This window comes from Arvicanthis niloticus, chromosome 4, assembly GCF_011762505.2.
Source record: "Arvicanthis niloticus isolate mArvNil1 chromosome 4, mArvNil1.pat.X, whole genome shotgun sequence".
Taxonomy (NCBI): domain Eukaryota; kingdom Metazoa; phylum Chordata; class Mammalia; order Rodentia; family Muridae; genus Arvicanthis; species Arvicanthis niloticus.
In genome coordinates this window covers 122,647,343-122,663,318 of record NC_047661.1, presented here as the reverse complement: position 1 = coordinate 122,663,318, position 15,976 = coordinate 122,647,343, and the positions used below count along the sequence as shown (strand labels likewise).

Sequence of the window (15,976 nt, the reverse complement as noted above, 5' to 3'; positions counted from 1 at the left end):
TAGGTAGTAGACAATTACCACCAAACTCCAGATTTTGTAATAGAAAGAATTGCCACATCTGTTATCTTTCAGGCAAAAGTACATAACCTTGTAATGTAAAATCCAAAGTCATAGGTGGAGTCCCATCTCAGATGTGAAAGATTTACAAATTCTTTAAGGCTTTCCTCCATGTTAAGAAAAAGAATTGTTTAGAAATAACAAGACAAAACACCAAGAAGACATCAACAAAAGACACCTGCTGTCTCTTGAACAAAACCGTAGAACCTGGTTTCTTACCGTTCCTCATCTGCTCCACCTCACAGAAGTGTGTTCCCGTGGGGGTGTGGATGAACGCGTGGACATGCTTGACTCCGTTCTGAAAGGGAGGACAAAACTGTTACCAGTCATATTCCAGCACAAACCAGGCTAGCAAGCTCTTTCATTAAACTAGGAACATAAATGAAGAAACCTTTTCAAAACGCTTCCAGGGGGCCTCTTCCACGTGGACGTGGACTCGGGTGACGTGGTTAAAGGAAGAGAGAAAATGTTCACAGATGTTCATAGCAAAAGTCTCGATGCTTTTGATCTATAAAGAAAGAGAAAAATACTTGTGATCCAAGACATCTCATATAAAAGATCTGCTTGCTTTGTTTATTTTGAGATTGGGGCTCTTCCACTGAACAACCCTGTCTGACCTTGAACTCACGACCCTTCTGTCTCCATCTAGGATTCTAAGCCTCTGTATCTGGCTTAAAGTATGTTTTGTTGTGTTGTGTTTGTTTAAGATGAGTCTCAAAGTTTAGCCCAGGCAAACAGCAAGCTCATGGCAGTCCTTCTGTATCAGCCCCCAAGGGCTGAGGTGGATAGAGGCATCCACCACCAAACCCAGCCAAGAGTCATTGCTAAGCACAGGTGGAGCTTTTTTCCTTATGAGCTGTTTCTCCCAAAGAGAGAAACACAGAATTGGGATCTAAGGAAATAATATAGGCCGATCCTGGCTTTTCTCAACTGTCCCTGGGGTGGGTCATTGATTTCTATCACTGAGGAAACTATCCTGATACTACTTTTATTATTTTTATCATTTTTTGTTTTACATATATGGGTGTCTTGCCTGCATGTATGTCTGTGCACCATGTTCATGTCTGGTGCCATGGTAACCAGTGGAGGGTGTTGGATACCTTGGAACTCGTGTTACAGGTGGTTGTGAGCCACCATGTTGGTGTTGAAAGTGGGATGCACTGGTGCTGGAAGAGCAGCCAGTCTCTTAACTGATGAGCCATCTCACCAGCCCCTTCATGTGTTTAAGAGAAGCCTACTTTGCATGAAAGGAGGTATCAGTAGATAAACAAAAAGTAACTGTATTCCTGAATCTTTTCTCAATGTAATACTGGGTATCTTTTCTGCTTGTAATACTGGGTCTTTTCATGAGCCTTGCAGATAGGCTGCAGTGTTCCCAAAGAAAAAGCCAACCCTTAGGTGAGGCTGCTGGAGCATCTCCCTACTGGGAAGACACACCCTGAGTGTGGGTGTGCCCATCCCATCTCCTGGGATCAGAGAATACATAAAAAGCTGAAAGCATGCATGTGAAGCCTCAGCGTTCATCTCTCTGCTTTCTAACTACAGCTACAACATGGCTAACTGCCTACCCTGAGTGCCAACGTGACCAACCACTTCCCAACCATGGTGTAGTGTAGCAGCGATTCTCCACCCGTGGGCCTCAAACCCTTTAGCACTCACTTATCAGATGTTTACTTTACAATCCATAACAGTAGCAAAATTACGGTTATGAAGTAGCAACAAAATAATTGTATGGTTGGAGTCACCACAATATGAGGAACTGTATTAAAGGGTTGCAGCACTGGGAAGGTTGAGAACCAGAGGACTCTACCCTCAAACCATGAGCCAAAATAAATTCTCTTCCCACCATAAGTTGCGTCCCCACATCCTGGAATATGGGGTATTTTGTTACACCGAGCAAAAAACTCAACCAGAAGACAAAATTTGAGAATAGATTTTGCCAATAAGTAGAGTATCTATCTTATAACCAATGCTCTCTTCGGTTGTACAACAATGGCACTTTCTGCTATAAATGCACATTCTAAAAGTGATATAGATTAAAGAAATGCATGAGAAATGTGCTAAATATAGTCTGAAATCCTCCTGTGACCTTGACTCGCCCATTATCCCAATGGGAGGTAACAAGTTAATTTGCCCAGGAGCTTCTTTTCCTAACTAACGAAGTCAATTGAATGAATAAAATGGAGCAAGCTTTTCTGTAAGCCTGAAGAATTTAGGGTAAAAAGGAAAATTTTAAAAATGGCATATATGCAAAAATAGGTTACAAGGAAATGAGAGCTTAAAAAAAGCAAGTTCCGCCCCCACGCGAGCTCGCGCTGAATTTGCATCAAGAAGTAGCAAGCATCTAAGAATGATTATACCCCTTTGAACTTCGCCAGGACATGCACTGTGTTCTTGATGGTGTCTGTAGGGATGATGTCGGAATTATCACCATGTAGGTAATCCTTTTTGGATCTCAGAGTCAACTGCACCGAAGTCGCCACCTCTTTGATGCTGTGGTATTTTCCATCCCTCTGAATATGGAGTACTTTGACCATGTCCTTCCCATAGCCAGTTCGGACAAATTCCACTTCATCATTCTGTAATGAAAATATAACTATCTGATAGAAGAAGACTAAGTGATGCTGAGCATGCCAGCTGCAGTCTTTCTAGCTTTTCATTTCATCAGACAACTCTAACAGGGGAGATCCAGAACACTTAGGAAAGCAATATTATGTCCAATCTTTGAATATATATATCAGTTACCCCGAGGACAGACTGGCAGATGGCTTTCTTGATAACAATTTTAAACATTTATTTAGTTTTAATTATGGATGTGTATGAGAGTTTGTGAATATGAGTGCAGGTGCCCATGGAATCCAGAGGTGTCAGGTCCCTTGAGCTGGAGTTACAGGCAGTTCTGAGTCACCTAATGCAGGTTTTCGGAATTAAACTTAGGTCATCTGCAAGAGCAGTATGTGCTTTTAACCCCTGAGCCTCTCTCCAACCTCTCTTGGTAATAATTTTTGAACCTCCTGTGCCAAAGCTACATCCCATCTGTAACACGTGGCCTGTCCCTATAGCAGCTGTGTGGATTGATGTCTTACAGAGAGCATGGGCAAAGATGAAGTGGCTTGCCTTCCTTCACATGGTTAGTAAAGGCAATATAACTTTGAATATATATATATATATATATATATATATATATTCATATTCAGGTCTGTTAATGCTAAACTATATAGTGGCCACCATGGAAACCAGCTTTCTTCTAGAAAATTCAATAACTGTATTAACTGGAAATACTTCCATGCTCCCGTACCCAATTTTTAAAAAATGATATTTCTGAGAAAATGCTCTGTGATAATGGAAACAATTTGAAAATTGCCTTTTCTATTTGCTGCCAGGAAGGAGATGGGTAATTGGTGATAGGGTCCAGAATATGGTCAGGAATGCAGAGCCAGGGCCATCGGACTGCAGGGGGAGCTGAGCCTCTAATGGAGAGACATTAATGAAGGGCTGTTGATTTATTCATTAAGACCTGAGTCTGGAGCTGGAGCCTTAGCTAGTGAACTCATCCATTTCTACAGCTGGCATCCACCAGACTTGTTGCTAAGTGCTTGAGGGTGCAAAGAGTCGTAAAGCTGGATAGCTGTTTAGCTTGGATATTGAACATTAAAGTGGTTATGAAAGTAGTAAAAATAAAAGCAAACATCAAACAACATACAGTACACACACAGTGCACATACAGTACACATACAGTGCACATACAGTACACATACAGTGCACACACAGTGCACACACAGTGAATACACTGCACGTCTGTGTAGAACGTCAGAAAACCTCTCCTGCTGCTCTCATTTAGGATGCCAGAGATTGCCTAAAACCCTTTGAGAACATCTTCAAAACAAGGATCAATAAGGCCCTGGGGACATAGCTCATTCATCCGCAGTACCCCATAGACTGGGCATGCTGGTGCATGTCTGCAGTTGTAGCACTTGGGAAGTAGAAGCAGAAGAATCAGAACTTCAAGGTCATTCTAGGCCACTTAGCCAGGTCAAGCCTAAGATATACAAGACCTCGTTAAAGAAACACTCATGTGGAAAATAAGATGCCGGTAAGAAATATGACTTACTGTGAAATATGAAATAAGAAATATCATGGTTCTTTAAAAGATTGTAATGGCAGCAGAGAAAGAAAAGCTGTTGTGTTGTTACCATAGATTTGGGATCAGTCCAGACCCAATTCCATTTGCCACTTCTAGCCTGGTCGCTTGTGACAAGTGGTTGAATGTCGCTGAGCTTCAGTGACATTTGCACCTATAAGGATAACCACCAGCACCAAGTGGGGTGGCTGGGGACTCTGCAGACTCCAGCTTTGTTCCTAGTAGCAACAGTGGCCTTGCCAGCAATAGTTGGATATACCTGCAGCAGAGATTATGTTGGTTAAGGATATTGACTTGCTAACACCAGACACTGTTAACACCAGAATGTCCTGAGCTTCGGGGAGTCTACTGAGGGGAGGAAGGGGCTTGGATGCTTAAGGCCCTGTAACACCATGGGGGTGATGGGCCAAGACCAAACGACTCTGAGCATATAAATCATCTCTGCCTTATGGAAGCACTCCACTCCTCAGTCCCGTCTTCTGCCCTTGCACATTCAAGCTGTAGCTGTAGCTTAGCCTGTGAGAACATGGGGTATCCCGCAGACATGGAGATGTGACCCCTGAGCCTATAGTCTACACAGTATCTCTAATGGCTTGTCTGGTCTCTCCTCAACTCTGCTGCTACCATTCTGAACTCATTGTGGGTCAGATACTTTCTCTGACTTAGGCCTTGCATCTTTCCTTTCAAATTTCCCTTTCCTTCTCACTCTCTGACTACCAACCTCTTCACCAGCCTTATTTCGCCCAGGTATCCATCATGTCTCCAGTGTTACCTTCTGCAGGTAATCTGTCTTAGCTTTTCAAACATGGAGTAGGTGGCTTCTCTGATGTAGTGTCAGGATGTTTAATATTGCCTGGGAATCTTTATCAAATTGTATTGCAAGTGCCTCCTTCTTGTGTGATTCATTCTGAAGCAATAAACCAGGAAAGCAGGAGAAAGTTCTATGTTGGTTACCATGGCAACCCCAGCACTCAGCGCATTGCCTGAATCTTAAATAGGACCTTGATAAATGTGTCGTGAATGAATGGATAGTGCTACTAACCACCTCCTCTGCTTGCCTGATGACACAGAACAGCTAATGAAAACACACGAAAGAGTCCAAGACAGGAAGAGTGGGTTCAGTTCTGATGCCATCAAGAAAAAGTCCCCTTCCTGAGCAAACAGGAACAGGAAGAATGGGCCTTCTGAGGGCCAAAACCTAAGATCACAGGCATAGGCTATCCAGAGAAGAGAGGCCCACGGCTGGTGAGATGGCTCAGCAAATAAAGGTGCCAGCCACCAATTATAATGGCCTCCAAGGACTCATGTGGTGAAAGGAGAGAACCAACTCCCACGACTTGTCCTCTGACTGTTATCAGTCATGACAGATATCACTGTTATCACACATGATAGCTCATGCATGAGTGTGTGCACGCACACACACACACACACACACACACACACACACACACACATCAGTCAATTAATCAATCAACAAGAAAGGGGTGGGAATCCCAGAAAGACAAAATGGGATGTAGCGAGTAAAGAGAGAGTCCAGCATCCACGTAGAATATAACCATCCTAGGCCAACGATTGTTCAAGGCACATGAGAAAGAGAGGTCAGGGCTGTTGAGTAAGACCCTAAGCCAGGTGTCAGAGGTCTGTGTATAATCTCAGCTAAGAAAGGATGATCATTAATTCAAGTCCAGCTGGGGTTACACGGCAAGACCTTGTCTCAGAAAACTGCCCCCCCCTCCCCCCCCCCCTCCCCCGTTCACGCTTGAGCTGGCTGAGTTGACTGAGAAATGAGTTAGGCTCAAAGGACCTAACGACCCACATTCGTTACTTCTCTGTTGCTGTGATAAAACCCCATGATTAAGGAAACTTATAGAAGAAATAGTTTATTTGGTTCCAGAGGCAAGAGTCCACAATGACAAGCAAAGGCATAGAGACAAGGAGGAGGAGGCTGAGGGCACACATATTGAACAGCATGCATGAAATGGAGAAAGTGAATTCAACACGGCATGAGTGTTTAAACTCTCAAAGCCTGCCTCCACTGACCTACTTCCTCCAGCAAGGCCACACCTCCATAGACTTCCCCGCCAGCACCAGCCACTGGGAACCAAGAGTCAATGCCCAAGATTATGAGGGCATCTCATTCAAACAACCATAGCCGTTGAACCTGAAGTGGGGGCACCAAGTGTACCGTGGAATACTGGAAAGAATCGGTAGATAATAGCCTGCTTGAGAACCAAGGCCACCCTCCCCCAGTTCGGTAGCCAAAGAACAGCAAGTCAGTGTTGGAACCCCACCGTGTACAACACAGGTTGAGATCTACAGCCATGGCAACTATTTAGTGTGTACAAATGGCATCGTTTGGAGAGGATGGCCTTTAACTGAGGCAGCCCTGGTGGGGGTCTTTGTTCAGCTACCACTAATTCCAAATGGATGTAAATTTATCCATCTATACAACTAGAATAATAATAATGTCCCCTCTTAGAGGTACAGGACAAAGCATAAAGCAGCCAGGAGGGTGCCTGGAAAATATGTGCTTGATAAATGTTATTTATAATCATCACTGATAAATAGCAATCAATTGCCCAAACTTGCATGAAAGAATTCTTGTGGATGAGATAAACAATTAGGGTACACTCCAAACTGAAGCCAAGTGGGTAAGGTCAAGAAATATCTGTTCAGAGAGGGCCTGCTTCCAACTGTCTCCCCTCAGGTAACAATCGCCTGATTTGAATTCCCATCATCACGGATAACCATACCTTGAATGGTCCTTCCTCAGGCTTCATGTATGACTTAAAAAGCAAAGCCAGGAGTAGAGAGAGACTGTGTCCTACAGTAACACTCTGATCAAATCCTGACCAGGCTCTGTACAAGACAAATCTCCTTTCCTAGATGGGTTTTGAAATGTACAGGGATTCAGACTTGTGAACTATCTACAAATAATCTTACCAAGACCTCTGAGATGTCAAAGGACTCTTCTGAATGTCTGTGTCTACGGTGAGTTTGTAAATAGTATTATTTCTAGCTGTACTAAAAGGAGTTTGGTTTTTGTAACAGCTTTAGGGCTTCTAAGTCTCAAGTCTGTTAAACTCCTGAGTATCCAGTAGATGTTTTTTAATCAGGACTATGTATTTCATGAAGTTGTAATTAAATCTTTGTGTGTTTGTGAGAGCAGGTATGGGGTTTTCTAGGGCACAGACACGATTTTATTCCATTATAAAAGACTTGATGGCCCATGAAATGTTAAGACCATTTCTCTGGGCAACTGGGGCCCAAACAGTTAGGGTGGCTTTGCTCAGTCTGGCTTTCTAGGGTCTAACATCAGCCCTGAGACAGCATGAAAGAGATAATTTGTCATTCTGAGGATGTGGCCTTCTGGAATCAGGGAGGCAGTAATGTAGGAATAAGAACAGGGTCTTGGAGCCTGATGGCTTGACCCAAGTGCTAGCTAGCTACAGGCACCTGGGCAAGTACGTGGGGTTTGTGGTTTGTGGTTTTTGTTTTTTCTTTCCTTCCCTTTTTCATCTATAAAATGGGATAATGACAGCACCTATTATGTGCACTTATGAGGTTGCAAGGAACTGCTCAGAACAACGGCCGCCGTTCGGTAATCAGTAAGTCAGCCAGCACTGCTGTCTGCTGCCAGATTGACCAGATGGGATAGCTGCAATGCTTTATAGCTGCAATGCTTTATAGCTGCAATGCTTTGATACCAACTCCATTGCTACACAGCTCCCTTCTCCCTGTGATAACACAGTGGTGAGAATCGAGTCAAACGGGTGCTCACCAGTTTGAGCCGTTCATATCTACAGACAAATCCTCATCGGTGTAAACTGAAGTTTGAGTGAATCCTAATTGAATAGGCAGAGAAGGAAACTAGTTACGTGAAGTGAATCTTCTCCTTCACCCAAGCACTGTGTACTCTCCTCTCTGCACATTCCTCCGTGTTTTTTTAAAAATATTAACATTTACATATTAGTAATGGCATGGACCAGACACCCAGTGGATTCTTTTTACTTTCTAGATTTGGCACAAGGAGGAAACAGGTTCATTTCTCTAACCACACAACTAGGAATTAACATCAAGTTTCTGTAATTTTATCTGCCAGTCAACAGGCATCCCCTCTTCCTGACTGCCCTGTCTTCATTAGTACACACCAGTCCTTTCCCTAAAACATGGCTCTTTGAACTCACAGGGCACTGTAGTCACCAAGTACCAATACTAGGCTCACACATTCCTTCCTTTATTCTCTTTCACACATGTCTAAGTTTTCCCAGCACTGCATCATGAAAGTTAGAGCAGATTCTCTCCACATCTGGCCCAGCATTCAGTGGTGCCCTGTACACTACTGTGAATAATTTGTGTAAGACACAAGACTTTTCATTCACAGACTATTTTTAAAAATAGTCATTTTACTTCAATGGGGGAAATTGTTTTGAGTTCTAAGACACCATAACAAGCTTCAAGTTCTTCTCAAGTGTCAAGAAGATGGAAGCATGCAGGCAGTGCTCCCCACATGAGTCTAGGGAAGATGGAAGTATACAGGAAGTGCTCCCCACGTGAGTCTAGGGAAGATGGAAGTGTACAGAAAATGCTCCCCATGTGAGTCTAGGTTTTCCTTACAGCAATCTTTAATCAGGGTAGGAGAGGTGACTGAGCAGTTAGGAGCACTTGCTGCTCTTTCAGAAAACCCAGTTTTGGTTTCCCACATGGCAGTTCACAACTGTCTGTAACTCTAATTCCAGAGAATCTGGCACCCTCTTCTACTCTCTGCAAGCACCAGGCACATATGTGATGCACAAAAATGCAAGCAAACAAAGCATTCATATACATAAAAGAGAAATTCTTTTAGAATAAGAATTTTTTTAAAGGGGGAGGGGATTGAGGTTGGCTCATGGATCTCAGGAGTTCAAATCATTTTCAGACAATAGAAAGAATATCCCTTGTGGAGCCAACAGGAATCCTCTTATATTAGATGTTATCTGAAATTGCAATAGTCTGGCAAGATTCATGACAGCAGATCCCTCTAACACACGCACTGGTTTTCTTTCCACGGAGCCCTATTTAGTAGCTTCTTCCAAAGCTCTGTCTTCCATGGTCTTTCCACTATGCTGTACTTCAGTCCCCAAACCTCTTTACCCTGTTGGCAAAGGAAGACACTTTGATTGGTGTTGCTGCTGTTGTTAACTTCAGCTCTGTCTAATGTTTAAAAGTAAATGTTGGTGTAACATGTATGTCTGTTTGCATCCTTGTAGGAACGAATTTAATGGCAGGGAAGCTACTGGGATAATCGTAGGCAAAACGAGAGGAGATTTTTTATCCATTTAAAGCAACTAGAGTTTTCTCTCAGATCTTAGAACTAATATAAGGACAGTCTCTACCTTTGACAAGAGAGATTAAAAAAAACTTAGCTACTTTGCATCTAAATACCATAATTCAGTTATAGTGTGGCAAGTAAGAATTGTGGGTAAGGACACCAGTTTCTGTCTCTTCTCCTCTTCCCCCTCTGTCCTTCCTCTCTCCCTCCTTTCCTCTCTGTTTCTTTCTGTCCTTGAAATGTGCCAAGGAGAGTCTCCATATTCTCTGCCCAGGTTTCTTCCTCCTTAAATGTTTTCTTGTGCATCTGTGAATATAAAGTCTTCACAGAGGGGAAGGAACGATGACGTAATATGAGAAAGACAAGCACTCATATGATCAATGTTACTGTCGTCTTCGTAGACTTAATACATAGTAATGATAAGAAGAATAATAAGAAGTGATAATGTTGGAACAAGAAAAGACAGTGTTAGAAGTAGCCGGTGATGTGGTGTGTGTGTGTGTGTGTGTGTGTGTGTGTGTGTGTATGTATGAGAGTGTGTGTGGTGTGTGTGAATGTGTATGTATGAATGTATGTCTGAGTGTGTTTGTGTCTGGGTATGTGTGTGTGGTGTGTGAGTGTGTATGCATGTGTGTGTGACAATGTGTGTGAATATATGTATGCAGTGTATGTGAATGTGTGTGTTTGAATGTGTATCTGAGTGTATATGAGGATGTGTATACATATGACAGTGTGTGTGTAGTGTATGTGAGAGACAGTGTGTGTATGTGTGTGTGTGTGTGTGTGTGAGAGAGAGAGAGAGAGAGAGAGAGAGAGAGACAGAGAGAGAGTATTTGCATTATGTTTGCTTTGTTGCATGGAATCTACAAAATATACAATGAGACTACACTGTTGTTGTGTGATCCTGTGGAATGGTTTTAACACTCAGCATGGAGATATGCATTCTGTTTAAAATGACCCTAAAGGATGTTTCAAGCAATATTTCAAGAGAAGAATAAATTCTCATTGCGTATCCATGGTGAAAAGAAAGGATGACCTGTTAGCTCACTGAGACTCCAACTGTGGGCGCTCAGCTATTTTTATCTTCTACTCATCATGAAAAGAGCCAAGGGAGAAACTAATTTCCCTGCCAGCCTCTTCACCAAAAGCCTCAGGATAGGAAACCAGAAAGAAGGTACCCAGGGACGTCTAGAGTAAGGATGGAAAAGCTCACATACAGAATTGATACCGGCATCTGAAACGGACTGGAAGGAGATGCTCCTGAGCTGTATACACTGAAAGGGGCTGCTTCCCCGTGGCTAGGCTTGAAAATAAACATAAGAACAAGGACCATGCACTGAGGGCCTGATACTTGTCAGGAAATTCGCATGTACGAGATTTCCTCTAAGTCTTCACGAGAGCCTTACAAAGTATGTTTTGTAGCCATTATTGAATAAGGAAGACACTAGGGCCAGTCAGGTTACCTTCTAAGGATACACTGTTAGGGGATAGAGGGTCAAAATGACTGCCATGTGCTGCCAAGCATTTAACCCTGTGTCACAATCCCAACAGTCTACCTGAAAGTCTTCTCTGGGTCTTCTCCTAAGTGAGGAAAAGAACTCACTGACCCTGACAGAGGGAAGGGATTGGCCACTACCAGACACTCACAGTTACATAGTGTTCTGTCATCTAATTTTCCACCCACTGGGACTGATGTCATCTTCCCTACTCCTCTGTAAGCTGGCCAAAAAAAAAAAAAAAATTAGCAGTTTAATACGAACAGGCTTATCAATGTGGAAGAACCTGCCCAAAGTCACACATGGGACAGACTGGGGACTGAGGCTGGACTGTCTGAGGAAGAAACTTAACAGCCCCAAGCTGTGTCTCTTCCCACACCATCCCTTTTAACAGCGGGAATTCTAAACACAGATGACCTGTGTTGACATGGGTGTATTTATGCTGTCAGCATGAGGAGAAGCGAAAGGCAGACCTCTCTGGAGCAGATAAGCAGTGTGCCTTCAGCTGCAGGCATTAATCATTTGAGGTGAGCAATGACTTCCACCTGATAAGACCACTGAAGCCAGGAGTGATGTGAGAACCACACAGAACCCAGCATGGTGCAGGCTGCCTGCTTCTCTTTACTGCTGCTGCCTGGCAGACTTACAAACCAGGGAAAGAATGACTTGTGATGGAATTTCCCTACTACTGCACACCCTCTTATAATGACGTCTCTCCTTAGGCTTAATTCATTCTGTGTTCTTAGTTTGTGCATACGAATGTTGTGTGCATACGAATATGTGTGTGTGTGTGTGTGTGTGTGTGTGTGTATGTGTATGTATGTATGTATGTATGTATGTACAGATGTACATGCCTGACACAGAGGTCAGAAGAAAGCATCAGATCCTTTACATCTGGGGTTACAGAGCATGGTGAGCCCCTACATGGGGCCGGGGAACTGAACCCAGGTCCTCTCTAAGAGCAACAAGTGCTCTTAACTGCTGAGGCACCTGTCCAGGCTCATCATTCTAAGTTCCTTACAACTCCAAACAGAAGATGGTAGGTTCATTTCCTCTACTCCACACATTCGTAGAGCTACATTGACTTAGCGCCATGGAGTTGACAAAGCAGGGTGACATGCTCAGAGCTGGAAGGGCATACAAGGCAGATAATGCTCTGTTTTTGGAGAAATGTTACAGTAAAACATTCTCCTCCCATGAAAAATCAAATTGCTGATACTCTGGGCTTTTCTGGCTGTGTTCCAACAGCTCAGTTCTGCCAGTATTGCATAAGAGAAACTAAATACAATACATACACCAGTGGGTACAACTGTGTACAAATAAAACTTTATTTATAAAAACAGACAGTGGGCCAGATTTAGCCCACAAGAGTTTCTCCACCACTTTCTAGGAAAAGACTCAAAAAAGAAACAAGTCAGTAGTGACACATTGTATTTGCTAATTATGCTAAACATTAATCACTCGACTAGATTGATCACTCTACTGAAACAGTAGAGTAAGTTCTGGGACATGTGATATGGACAGCAAAGCCAGATTAAGGAAGGCTTCCAGAAGGAACTAGCATTCCAAAGCAGCCTGGAAGATGATTGGAATCAACCAGATGTGACTACCCTCTTCCCCTGGTGACACTCTCCTTAGCCACACCCCATGTGAGTGTATCTTTGTTCTACATTTGCTTGTCTTGTCTCCTTATTATTTTTTTTCAACAATTCAAAGCCCCTGCCTCTGCTCACACAACAAGCACATATCAACTTTTCCTTCAGGCTGTCACGTTCTAGACCCCTCTCGGTCTATCAGCAGACTTGTAAAATCTGCTCAGAAAGAAAGCCGTGCTTACACAGACACATCTTATGGGATGTAAATCATACTCCAGAAACATAAATAAAGCCAGCAGCCTGACTTACAGGAGCCCTCACAGATTAAGTCAGCGGCTGCAGAAGCTGAAAAACCCCAACTTTACCTTTGTCTTTTAAGCGATCTCACAGATAAATTTGCAAGGAACGTAAACTACAGCCCAAAGCAAAAAGCTCACACCAGGAGAAAGACACCGACAGCAAGCGGCGGAAAACCAGCCGCTTCCACGTCTAACCTGGAAGTACAGGAGCTAGTAGAACCAAGTACGATGTACAGAATAATACACCTAATATCTTGAGAGAAATAGATGATTGGGCATGAAGCAAATAACAAGCAGATATTTAAAAATTAATGTAGGGGAAATAAAATTAGGAAGTTGAGAAGATGACTCAGAAGTCTGATCCCTTTACTTACACACACACACACACACACACACACACATATACCTACACGTGTGCATGCATACTTCATATAGACATATGAACAAATAAAGATTCTAGCAATGAATTAATAATTAGATAAGAATCTGTTGAACACAATTTAAAAAAAAAGTTGGTTATTTTTGAGAGGTAGACCAACAGATTAATTCTCCAGAGAATGCAAAAAGCCAAATAAAGGATCAAGCTCTGGGCTGGTTCTGCAAACAGAAGCTGGGCTGGCTCTGCAGACAGGAGCTCCTGTTGCTCTGGCAGAGGAGCTGAGTTTGTTTCCAGCACCCATGTCTAGTTGGTCATACTTGTCACCTCCAGCTCCCAGGGGATCCAAGCCTCTGCCCTCTGAGTGCACTGCACCCGCGCATACACATAGACACACACACAATTAAAAACAAAGCACAATGTGTGGAAGAGGAGTCCAGCACTAATGCAGACACCCGGGAGCTGGAATGTGGGAATGATGAAACCATACAAGGGCCATGAGAAAGACAGAAAGAAGAGGCACTCTCCACACAATCAGGGCTCAAATCTTCCAGAATCTCTGGGTGAACAAACACAAGGTCAGTCCATTTCCAAGCAATGGGCTCTTCCCTGTTTACTTGGTCACGTCAAGAAGAAAGCAATTTTTACTGTTTTTACAAATCTTTTGGCTGTGAACAAGCATGGTGTATACACTGTGGCTTCAGAAGCAATGGACATCATGGCAAGCGTCTGTCCCGTTTGCAGCTACCTTGGTCAGCAAACCTCAGGTTTCTTTCTATAATGTCACTTCGTTGGGTTTAGTAAAAAGAAAAAACAAAAGGACATATTGGCTTCCAGGAGTTGGGGCCATCCTGGAGTCCCTGAAAACTCTCAACAGCTGATTACGGTGTTGGACAAAGAAGCAGTTACATAAGGAGGGTTATTGACAGACAGACAGCCCACATGACAGAATCAGCTACACCAAAAAAGAAAGTTTATTAAAAGTGTCTTTCAGGGCCTTGAAATAAAATTGGATTTAGCAAATGAACCCTAAATACAGATGTCCTTCGGCCTCACTCGAAGGAAGGTAAGAATAGCAGTGGCTAACACGTAAGGGTCGTTTACTAAGATGTCAGCAGCCCAGCGCTGTGATATGTGTGTGGCAACAAGGAAAGAGCAGAACTTATCCTCTACCCTGATCACAAAGCTGCCGTTAGGTTCCAGGAGTGAAAATGAGCGGCTGATGTCCTCAAAACGATTCAACAAACTCTGTACTTGATGTGCCCAATCTTTTTTTTCATTTTAAAATAAATTAAACTTCATGCCATGAATATTTCATTATTCACAGCTTTCAAAATTGTTTTTCGGAACACTATTATAACCTATAAATCAAAATGCAGAAAAGGTAAGAAAAATGTTTCTCGATTTAGTTGATTCTGACAGCTCTCTCGTAGAAAGCTGCTGATCTGCTGGGTTAGCACATCAGTTAAGCCTCAGGGCAGTGGGTTTAAATTTTAGGATGAACCCGTGCTGCCAATAAATTTATTTAAAGTATAAGTTCTGGGAGCCTGGAGAAATGGCTCAGTTCATAAAGTACTTGCCACGCAAGCATAAGGATCTGAGTTCAGTCCTCCAGAGGCCACATTTAAAAGGCTGCCCATGGTGGCAAGCGCCTGTAAAAGGATAACTAGGGTTTACGAGGTAGCCAGCCCAACCAAGATAGTGAACTCCAGACCAGTGAAAATCCTTACCTCAAACAATTACAGTGATTGAGGAAAACACTCAACATGGACTTCTGATCTCACTCGCACACATACACACGCAACTGTGATCACACTACTGTACACACACTATGGATTCCTGATCCCAGCTGGAGGGAGCCCGATTCTGATGGTTTGAGATGAAGCCCAGAATTCTGCCCTTTTACGGGTAACACAGATAATGTGAGTTTTGTCAGTGCGTCTATAGTGCTCCTTGGTTCTCTGTGTTAGGAGAAATAGATTCACAAGCCCTTCCTTTCCTACAAACGAGAACCTGGGGTATACCAGTGAGGCTAGTCCATAGAAGTGACCTGATGTTCAGGTCTCCAGATGACTCCAGTCTGAATCCATAATCATGGAGAGGAACACGACAGAGCCACCGTGATTCCCAGGAATGAAGTGACTGCTACTTAGCATGACAGCTGAGTGTGAATTCAAGAATATGTAAAGAAATACTTGCAGATGTATGTGTGTATCCATCTTTCCTTCCCTCTTCTCAAGAGTAGGGTGACTCACCTTTCCATAGTCGCTATGGTAATGTGCCATTTTTCCCTCAGCCTTTAACTTCAGATTCAGTTTCAAGAATGAGAGCGAATAGTATAAAATGAAGACAGGTTGGTAACGGTTTTTATTTAGCCCCGGAGAGTAAGCAGTCAATATTGACCTGGTTGCGTAGTAAACGGTGAGACACAAAGGCCTTTTAAAGCCAAGTGCCTCGCTGAGTGGTCAGAACCAGGGGCGTGTGGAAGATAGGTCAACATTTTTGCTGAAACGCAATCGAATTTGCTCTTAGTTTGAAGCAACCTTCAGAATAGTGTTTAGAAGTTATTCCCTAAAGGACAGGGGTTATTATAGGTGACAGATCCTAGTTATTACGAAGGCAAAGGTTTTGTCATTTCTAGCTAATGTATGAATTACATGTATTTACGCTTACAGATAGTCAATCAGAAGAGAAAGGAGAC

General features: G+C 43.0%; 1 protein-coding gene across 1 annotated transcript in view; it reads right to left on the bottom strand.

Annotated features, from left to right (window-relative positions):
- The window catches only part of LOC117707839 (uricase), a 36,878-nt gene extending 21,189 nt beyond the window's left edge, over positions 1 to 15,689 (bottom strand). Inside the window, exons 1-4 of the mRNA XM_034501382.2 lie at positions 15,531 to 15,689; positions 2,418 to 2,636; positions 449 to 565; positions 277 to 355 (exon numbers count right to left, since the gene is read on the bottom strand). Coding sequence (XP_034357273.1) covers positions 277 to 355; positions 449 to 565; positions 2,418 to 2,636; positions 15,531 to 15,560 — 445 coding nt within the window. The 5' untranslated portion in view covers positions 15,561 to 15,689. The remainder of the gene's footprint in view (positions 1 to 276; positions 356 to 448; positions 566 to 2,417; positions 2,637 to 15,530) is intronic.
- Positions 15,690 to 15,976: the final 287 nt, after the last annotated feature.